Source organism: Peromyscus eremicus, chromosome 5, assembly GCF_949786415.1.
Source record: "Peromyscus eremicus chromosome 5, PerEre_H2_v1, whole genome shotgun sequence".
Lineage (NCBI taxonomy): Eukaryota > Metazoa > Chordata > Mammalia > Rodentia > Cricetidae > Peromyscus > Peromyscus eremicus.
In genome coordinates this window covers 135,933,783-135,943,532 of record NC_081420.1, presented here as the reverse complement: position 1 = coordinate 135,943,532, position 9,750 = coordinate 135,933,783, and the positions used below count along the sequence as shown (strand labels likewise).

Here is a 9,750-nt window from a genome sequence, read left to right as displayed (position 1 = left end):
GCCAAGACACAAAGCAGTCTGCCTGCCTTCTGGGTCTTTTGTATTTGTTTACATGCATATATGTGCACCATATGGGTGCCTGAGGAGGCCCTGAAGCTGGAGTCAGTGTGAGCTGCTGGGTCAGTGCTAGGAATCAACCAAGGTCCTCCGCAAGAACAGCAAGCGCTCTTAAGCATCTCTCCACCCCCGAGAGTATTTTGCTTCTGTATTTGTCCAGTTGCCTTCTTCAACCAGGCCAGCTGATAACAAACCTCACCAAGTGCATTCAGCATGCTGCCTGCAGTGAGCACTCCTGCTCACAAAGAGCAGGAAGGGGAAGCCAGCCCGAGAGGTGACATTTACGGAGCTGGCCCCACAAGGGCCTTTGATCTCAAAAGACCTAAGTAACAATCACCGGATGACAGTAGTCACATTAAAGTGGACAATGCAGTAATGATGATTCTTGCCAAACACCTCAAATTTTACTCATTTTACAAAAGCACTAAATGACACATTGCTACAGAAAAAACACAGTGCTTAGCTGGTATCCTGTAAAATCAGAATGGTCATATGGGAAGTCAGCGTGGATTCTTATTTTTACTATAAAAGTTAAAGTCAAAAGTATACATTAGGAATTGAACCGTTTTCTTCTTTCTAGAGATGTGACACACATGCTTTCTGGTTGGTGACAAGTCCACCAAAGATGACAGGTGACTGAAAAACTGTAGTGCCCCTGCCCGAGGTGGAGCTGGATCAGGGGAGCATCACCCTGGCAGGAGAGACTGTTACGGGAACAAATTGCAGACAACCTACTCTCCCAACAGCAAACCCAGCTCACTGGCCTGCACAATGGGCTGCAGACAAGCACGCACAAGCACACTCAGCATGCTGTTGTGACAGGACTGTAGACAAGCACGCACAAGCACACCTAGCACACTTGTGACAGGGCTGCAGACAAGCACGCACAAGCACACCTAGCACACTTGTGACAGGGCTGCAGACAAGCACGCACAAGGACACCTAGCACACTGTTGTGACAGGACTGAGAACAAGCACGCACAAGCACACCTAGCACACTCGTGACAGGACTGTAGACAAGCACGTATAAGCACACTCAGCATGCTGTTGTGACAGGACTGTAGACAAGCACGCACAAGCACACTCAGCATGCTGTTGTGACAGGACTGTAGACAAGCACGCACAAGCACACTCAGCATGCTGTTGTGACAGGACTGTAGACAAGCACGCACAAGCACACTCAACATGCTGTTGTGACAGGGCTGCAGCCTGTTTCTAGTGTACAGCCTGTTTGCACTGGTGCACTAATCGGAAAGCAGATTTGCACGCGCAGCACTCACAACTAAGAAGCACACAGCATATAATACTTTGATCTTTGAAGTGGTTGATCATGGGCGTTCCAAGATCATACTCACTAGGTTAGCCTGAGTTTTCATGTATAAAAATGTTTCTTGAAAAGAATGCTTAGAGACTTAGAGGAACGATGGGCCTGCAGCAAGAGCAGCAGAACTGTGTGGAAAGGATGCTGATGTAAGACGGGAGTTCCTGTTCACTGGGGTAGAGGACATCTCTCATTGATTCCTACAGCCAGGCAAGCTGTAGTCACAGGAGACTCAGAAACCAGGACAGCTGGCCCCAGGAACTCCCTACATAAACACTCCCAAACAAAAACCCCATTGAGGCTGAGGACTGAAACTGACCCACATAAAAACAGGTGCACAAGGGCTCATGAGGGTGTGTTGTCCACACTGATGACACACTACACTAGCACACTGCTGGGGGAGGCCCCCAGGTGAGGTGGACACAGGGGGCCTGCTCCAGGAGTCATTCTGAAGCACCTGGGGGAGGTGCCTGCATTGGGACGGGAGGGATGAACATGGAGGTTACTGACTACATGGTGTTTCTGGACAAGGGCCAGGAGCGTTGGTCATGTTTTCCAGGACTCATCAAAACTTCACATGAACGAAGATGCATCTGTCATCAGCAGCCCATGTTTTCTGAGCCGGCTGGGCAGGTGACCTCATAGTGATCACACTCATGTCTGAAGGTGGGACCTAGTGCCGCAGGTTGTTCTGGGAAGCTGGTGAAGAAGAGGACTTGCACAGAGATGTCACCACCAAGCCGCTGCTTAAGTCCAGTCCTCGGCCTTCCTTTTCCTACAGGAGAAAGCAGAGAATGTTGAGATGCTAGGAATGGAAAGAGCTTTCCTAACTCAGGAGCCACTGGGGTTGGGGAACGGTGGGGACAGCAGGGTAGGCATGGGAGCTCCCAAGAAGCACACAGGAGGGACAGGCAGCAGGTTATTTCCATTTTCTCTCAACTATGGCCTTAGACACGCTGGGGGGAAAAAGACTTTTGGGGCTGGAGAAAGGGCTTGATTAAAAGCACTGGCTGCTTTTCCAGAGAACATGGATTTGACTCCCACATAACTGTCTCTTAACTTCAGTTCCGTGGGCACCAGGCATGCATGTAGTGCACAGACATACATGCAGGCAGACACTTATACACATAAAAAATTAGTAAGTTTAAAAAACATGACTGGCCAGGTGGTGGCGGCGGCGGTGGCGGCGGCGGCGCACGCCTTTAATCCCAGCATGTGGGAGTCAGAGGCAGGCCTATCTCTGTGAGTTCAAGGCCAGGCTGATCTACAGAGTGAGATCCAGGACAGCCAGGAATACACAGAGAAGCCCCATTTCAACAAACAAACAATCAAAAGACTCTAACTGGGAATGGGCGTAGTGCCACGCTTTTAATCCAAGTACTCAGGAGACTGAGGCAGGAGGATCTCTGAATTTGAGGCCAGCTTGGTCTACATAACAAATTCCAGGCTACACAACAGTAAGACTGTCTCAATAAATACATTCATAAACAAGGGAGGCAGTTGCTCACTGCTTGGAACGTTGTTTTAATTTAAAGGAGCCTGCACAGTAAAGAGACAGAATGAGACTGGCTCTTTGTTGGGAACACCGGGCAAGTTTCATCAAAACACAGAAAGGTCCTAGGCAGCATGGAGCAGCAACTTCTATTTATTCCTCAAAAGCTAACAAACTAATACTAGCCATCTTAAAGGGGGACAAAAGGTAGAGGGTCCAGGGCAGGTGGTTGTCTCTGCAGCTCCACCTCTTACTTCCTGTGTGGCTCACTGGGGCTAAGTGTGTGAGCAGTCGTAACTTACTGCTCTGTAGTACAGGAACATCTCCTTGAAAGCCAGAAAATCCGTGAATGTGAGCAGCATGTCAAAGATGTCACCAGCCACTTCATCCTTATGGTGCCTGCAAAGGACAGAGTACTGGCTTTGTGAATCAACAGGGAGACAAACTCCCTTTCAAGGTGCACAAGCCAGGCATTGGGGTGGGGGGTGGGGGAGCGTGCCTGTCAGCTCCTGGGTGGAGGCAGAAGGATCATGCTTGTAGCCATCCTTGGCTGTAAGAGATCCTGTCTCTAAATAAATAAATAAACTAGGGGCTGGAGAGATGCTCAGTGGTCAAGAGCACTTGCTGCTCTTGCAGAGGACCCAGGGTTATTCCCAGCATGCATGTGGCCACCCACAGTTGCCTGTAACTCCAGTTCTAGAGGACTTAAAACCCTCTCCTGGCCTCTGTATGCTCCTGCACACACATGGTGCATATAAACTCATGCAGGCTCACATACATACACATACATTTAAAAATGAATAAACAAATCTCTTCAAAAATAAAAATGAAAAAAAAAATGCCTTGCAAAGGCATAGAGGGCCTCCCAGTCAGGACCCAGGCACCAAGAGCTCTCAGTGAAGAAAAGGAGAGTGGGTTTTCTTCAGTCTAGGGAGGAAGATGGGCAGCACAGAACCAGAGTCAAGCTCAACTCACTGCAGTGTCGTTGTGAAAGCCGCCATGTTGAAGCCTGGGATACGTTCCAGCAGCTGCTCTTCAATGTACTTCTCTACCAGGGAAATCTGCAACAGTGGGGACAGGAATGTGTGGGCCCTCTGGGAAGAAGTGAGACTTTTTTGCAGAGCCTCCATCTATCCTGGGCAGTCATCACCTGCGATGGTGTGTGTGTGTATGTGCACACACACACATATGACATGAGTGAGTGTAGATGCCTACAGAAGCCAGAAGAGGGTGCTGGATCTTCTAGAACTAGAGTTATAGGTAGTTGTTAGCCACTGGACGTAGGTGTTGGAACTGATCGGCAGTCCTCTGGAAGCCATCTTGTCCAGCCTTGTGTTTTATTTCATTTATCATTTATTATTGGGTGTATGATGCATGTATGAGTGAGCATCATGTCCACAATGTGCACGTGGATGTCACAGGACAGTGTCTATGGACTCAGTTCTCTCCCTCCATCTCTTGCTGGCACTGCTGTTTATTTCTCACAGCACACAAATGCAAGGTATCACAGCTGAGAACAAGACTACGGAAAGGCAAATCTGTTGTAAACAACATGTTGCAAGCTCATCAAATATTTCACGAATGCCCTTTTGAAAATAGTTCCAAGATCCGGCAAGAGAAAGTGATCTAGACCAGATTCATCAGCATTCCTCTGGGCCGTGCTGGCATTCATAAAAAGTAAACCAATTCCAACTTTTTTTTTAAAGAAATAATCTTGCGAAACAACCTAAGTTGACTTGAAATTCACTAGGTAGCCCAGGCAGGCTTATAACTTGCAGCTATCCTCCAGCCTCAGCCTCCTTAGTGCTGGTTTACACGTGCTACCAAGCTTTGTAACATCTTTTGATTCTAATCCAAACTTCTTGATAGAATATATTAGTTATATATAAAAGGGATCTAAGTTCAAATTTTAAAGAAACCCTAATCTTGGTAGGAGAAACAGATCTACTTACATATTCATTAAAAATGGGGGTGTAGGTGAGTTTATTCTCTTCTGTGTCTTCAAACTCCTGGTAGTACTTGTCCAGGAAGTTCCTCTGCAGTAACTGGAACTCGTCATCTGACACAAGGGAAGTTCATTCTTTGTGATGAGGTGCGATGCTGCAGTGCTCTTTCCCCACAACCACACCACAGCTCACAACCTCTGTTCTCAGGTGCCCAAGTCTGACGCCCCTGTCTGCCCTCCACAGCCATCAAGCACACACATGGTCCACATACATACGTTCAGGCAAAACACTCATAAATATAAATAAACAAACACAAAAACCAATTAAAAATTTAGTAAGATATATCTAAAATTAAAAACGTCAACCTTTTAAAAACATGCAGTTTGCTGGCTTAAGTGTGCTCACATTGCTTTGCAATATTTTATTTTTTAGCTTTTTGAGGGTCTCTATAGATATATATTCTTGGCTGGCTTAAAATTCACTATGTAGACCAGGCTGGCCTTGAACTTGTAGCCATCCTCCTGACTCTGAGTGCTGGGGTCACAGGTATATGCCACACTGGTGGTGGGGGCACATGCCTTTAATCCCAGCACTTGGGTGTCAGAGGTAGGCAGATCTCCAAGTTCTAGGCCAGCCTGGTCTACAAAGTGAGTTCCAAGGTAGCCAGGGCTACACAAACCCTATCTGGAGAAACCAAAAATAAAAAACCCAGGTATATGCCACAATATATCCAAACAGGATAGCTTGTGAACTCCCTCACACTAATTGTTCACCAAGAACTACCTGGTATCTCTCTTTCACACATAACTGATTGTGTATACAAAGGTCAGCTCTCAAATTGGGAGATTTCAATGGCAAGAAGCCCAGTCTCTCCTAGTTCAATTTTTTTACTATTAAATAACATTTTTATTTATTTTTATGTGTGTATGTGCACATACTTGCCACGTGTAAGGGCGGAGGTCAGAGGAAAACCTGCAGAGAAGGTTCTTTCCTTCTACTATCCACACACGAGTCTTGGGAATTGAACTCAGGTTATCAGGCTTGGCAGCAAGTACTTTACCCACTGAACCATCTCATTGGCCCTCATTTTTTTTTTTTTTTTTAAGCTATATATTTATTTTGAGACAGGGTCTCACTGTGTAGCCCTGACTGGCTCGAACACAAAGATCCTCCTACCTCTGCCTCCTGAGTTCTGGAATTGATGGCATGTGCCATGGTACCCATCTAGAGGTTGGGCGGTTGATTCTGCTTCTACCATGTGGGTCTCACAGTCTGAACTTGGACTGTTAGGCTTGAAAGCCATTTTGCTGCCCCCCTTTCTCATTTTTACTATCATTTTAGCAACAGTATTGAAAGGCATATAGTGGGGTAAGGGGTAGGGCCTGCAAGAGGCCACTGCTTGGGTTCAAACCCTACCTCAGCCATATACTTTGTATGGTCTTGGACAAGTGGCCGTATTTCTGAAGACCCCAGTCTCCTCAACTATGTGTCCACCATCACAGGGGCTCGTTAGGTGGGATTCAGAGGAGAGTCCAGGTAGATTCGAAGCAAACACTCAAGGTCAGGGAGGAAGGAATTCTGACAAGGAACACACTAGCATTTCTACAAGGAGAAGGACACCTTCAAAAGTGACCCAGACTTGAGGAAGCTCATTTCTCCACAACAGGCAGGATGTCCATGGAGAACAAAACAACTAAAAACTCATCAGGAGAGAGCTTCTGGTGAGACATGGGAGGTAAAGGTTCAAAAGTGTTGTTAGTGGTTCTTCAGACTAACCCGGGTTAAGTCACATACCCAAAAATAAGACAGCAGGGTCTTTTCCTAACTGCTAGAAAAATTGGTAAACTGTCAAAATTTTGTCCAATTTAGTTTTCCCCTCCTACCTATTTGCCTTCAACTTCGGATTTATTACTGCCTTCTGGTCACTTAGTAGAATAGACAGATGCCCAAAGGGATGCAGAAACAGGAACCAAGAAGGGAAGGAAACAGGGAGTATGTTGGCTCATGCCTTCAATCCTAGCACTAGAAGCTGAGGCAAGAAGACGGTAAGCTCAAGGCTGGCCTGCACGTGAGACCCTAAAAGCAAAACTCTCAGCACAAAACCAACCAACAAAACACATCAAGAAAATAGAGATCCAAGTCATTGGTAGTGGCCTACACCTTTAATTCCAGGTAGACAGATCTCTGAGTTGGAGGCTAGCCTAGTCTATAGAGTGAGTTCCAGAACAGCCAGGGCTACACAGAGAAACCCTGTCTCAAAAACACCAGCACCAACAAAAACTAAACAGCAGTACCAACAAGAAAAGGAAACAAAGATCCAAGGAGATTAGACGCCTTGTCTTTTGCATGGACAAGTGTAGCACAGGGTCATGGTTCATGTTCTGTTCAACAGCATGAAAATGTCAAAGCTCAAAACAATCCAAAACCTGCCTTACTGTATATGTGAAATAAAGTTGGTTAACATTTCCTGAAGCCTTGCCGAGAGCTCTGCCCTACCCACCAGGCAGGTTTTCAGAATCTGTCTCCTCTGAGACCTTGAATCAATGGTTATTATTTAAAAAGCACTGGATCTTACAGAGCAGAGCCAGGACCTGGGGACACCCCCCGCCACCTCCCGCCTACCTGTGCTGAGATAATAGAGGTGTGCTACATATTAGGTTTTGGGTTCTTTCTTTTTTAATTATATTTTTATTTTGTTTGTGCATGGGCACATGCCTGCTACAGCCTGTGTATGGATGTCTGAAGGCAACTTTCGGGAGCCAGTTCCACCTTGTGGATTCTGGGGATTAAACAAGGATTGTCAGACTTGCTGGTGAGTGCCTCTACCCACTGAACCATCTTGCTGACCCTACCTGTTTCTAAGACAAATCTTAGTATGGCTTGCTTACTATTACATTGTGCTGTGTTAAAATTTTGGTGTATCTTGATGTTTTGTGTTTTAAAAATTAACTCTTCAACTTTATTTCTTTGCATGTTCTTATAAGCAAAGGTTTGGATTGTTGAGATGGTTCAGTGGCTAAAGGCACTGCTATAACAAGCCTGGTGACCGGAGTTCAACCCTCAGAACCCACATAAAGGTGGAAAGGGAGAACCAACGCCACAAAGTTGTCTTCTGACCTCCACTTGTGCCTAGTGGCCTGGGAAACTCCCTGACCCCAATCACACACATAGATGAATACAATTAAACAAAAACTGTTTTAAAGCAAGGGTCTATCTACATAAGAATTAAGGAACTAGAGGGGTCACTTAATGGTGTGGAAACTTACCCATAATAATGTCCTCTAAACACCCAACCACAGCATCAAATTCTGCATCAGAGGCGGAGGAGCTAAAAACACATCAGGATTAGGTGCTAGTTCAAATAATTATTTTACAAGTTGAATTTATGTTTTCTGTGAGGATGGGGATTGTACACAAGGCCTTGTGCATCACAGGCAATCACAACAACAAAGCCCATGACCTTTTTTTAATGTAAATTTTCCAACGTGCATAAAAAGAATCGCAAGATGAACCACCCATCACTCGGTTTCAGCAGTCAAGGATTACCGTCTAGCTTAGAAATTTCAAATACAGGAAAAACCCCCGTGACCAAGCCCTAGGTATGGCAATCACAAAAGAAACAAACAATACGGGGAGGTGAGGCTGACGTGGCACATCTTTAGACTGCCGCATTTATTACCCACGGGATCTACTCACCGCATCCTGGCTCTTAGGCCAGAGAGGTCTATCTGTTGGTGGTGAGTGTGACCACCGGAGGAGCACCGGCCTAGAGGGTAGGTAACTGGATCAGGAGTGGCCTGAGACGGGCGGTAAGGCCGCCGCCGCCAGTCCTGGCAGCTCAAGGCCCTAGGTTTTGTTGACGGCCAAGATTCAGGCCAGAGGATTGTGACGGAAGCGCAGGTAATCGGTGACACAGCCCCGCGGTGGCCGCGGGTAAGAAACGCCCGGCTAGAGCGGAGCCTCAGCCCCGGCCCGCCCGCCCGCCCGCCCGCGCCCGACCCCGGAGGCGTCACTCACAAGGACAGCGCGAAGCTCTCTTCTTCTAGGGCGTCCATCGTAAGGGCGCCGCAGTCACCAGCCCGGGCCCGCGGCCCCGCCGCCTCCTACCGCACCCGCCGCCGGGCCGGGCTCCGCCGTGGTCCGCACCGCCTCAACCGCATCAAGGGCCCGCAGGAGGCCGCGCCCGTGCCCCGCCCGGCGATCGCGCGAGGCCGGGGCTGAGGCTCCCGGCTGGGCCCTGCGCCCGCCCGCCTCTCGCGGGGCCACCCCGCCAGTCTGTTAGGGCCCGCGGTCCGCCGCAGCCCCGCCTTCCGTCACCATGGTTACCCCCGCGGCTCCAGCAGCCAATCACAGTCCCCGGTTCTCGGGTCTCACGCAGAGGGTTGCAAAATGGCTGTGCGTTGAGTCTTGCTGTTTCTGGTTGGCAGATGAAGAGATGGGAGCCAAGAGCCTCAGTTTCTTCACTTGTAACTTAGGGGTAGTAAAGATTATGTTGTTGAAAGCGTGTTTTAAGAGCGCTGGAGACGGCCAAATTGCTCGAAAGCCAGTTTATCGTATTTTGTCCCAGATAAAGCAGATGTCTGATTTACCAGAAAGTTACTTCTTGGAAATATGAAAGGTTCCAGGGCATTAAATGGATGTCTTGTAATTTAACTTGCAATCTTCAAATCAAAAGCAAGAGTGGAGTGATGGCATGAGTATGAAGTCCCAGCATTTGGAAGGTGGAGGCAAGCGGTTAGAAGCATTCAAGACCTGCTTCAGCTACAAAGTTTCCTTGCTGTCAGCTTAGGTGAAGAGAGACTTCGTCTCAATAAACACAAGAAAACCAGAAACAACAAATTATTAGACAGTAAATGGCTTCTTGGATAATTATGCAGTACAAAAACGTTGACAACCACTTGAAGCCAAATAATCAGAAATTAAATAACTTTGCT

The 9,750-nt window shown here is 47.4% G+C and overlaps 1 protein-coding gene and 1 long non-coding RNA gene across 3 annotated transcripts; both read right to left on the bottom strand.

Moving 5' to 3' along the window:
- Positions 1–439: 439 nt before the first annotated feature.
- LOC131912074 (uncharacterized) lies at positions 440–1,723 on the bottom strand. Its single transcript, XR_009379513.1, has 2 exons — positions 954–1,723; positions 440–907 (listed from the first exon to the last, which is right to left on the bottom strand). It is a non-coding gene; the product is annotated as an uncharacterized LOC131912074 (long non-coding RNA).
- Positions 1,724–1,897: 174 nt separating this feature from the next.
- On the bottom strand, positions 1,898–9,093 carry Arl2bp (ADP ribosylation factor like GTPase 2 binding protein). 2 transcript variants are annotated; one of them, XM_059264582.1, is made up of 6 exons: positions 8,834–9,093; positions 8,083–8,144; positions 4,823–4,929; positions 3,846–3,931; positions 3,173–3,269; positions 1,898–2,153 (listed from the first exon to the last, which is right to left on the bottom strand). In XM_059264582.1, the coding sequence occupies exons 1-6, from the start codon at positions 8,869–8,871 to the stop codon at positions 2,052–2,054; spliced, it is 492 nt and encodes a 163-aa protein (XP_059120565.1). In that variant the 5' UTR covers positions 8,872–9,093; the 3' UTR covers positions 1,898–2,051. The 2 variants fall into 2 exon arrangements, with proteins under 2 accessions (XP_059120565.1, XP_059120566.1); XM_059264583.1 differs by lacking the exon at positions 8,834–9,093 and adding an exon at positions 8,513–8,684.
- Positions 9,094–9,750: the final 657 nt, after the last annotated feature.

Coding starts and splice junctions, on each gene's coding strand:
- Arl2bp (XM_059264582.1), bottom strand. CDS start 8,871: ATGGACGCCCTAGAAGAAGAGAGCTTCGCGCTGTCCTT. Junction 4,930..8,082: donor TTTAGAGGACATTATTATGG/GTAAGTTTCCAC, acceptor CCCTTGTGTCAG/ATGACGAGTTCCAGTTACTG. Junction 2,154..3,172: donor TGTTCCTGTACTACAGAGCA/GTAAGTTACGAC, acceptor TTTCTCCTGTAG/GAAAAGGAAGGCCGAGGACT.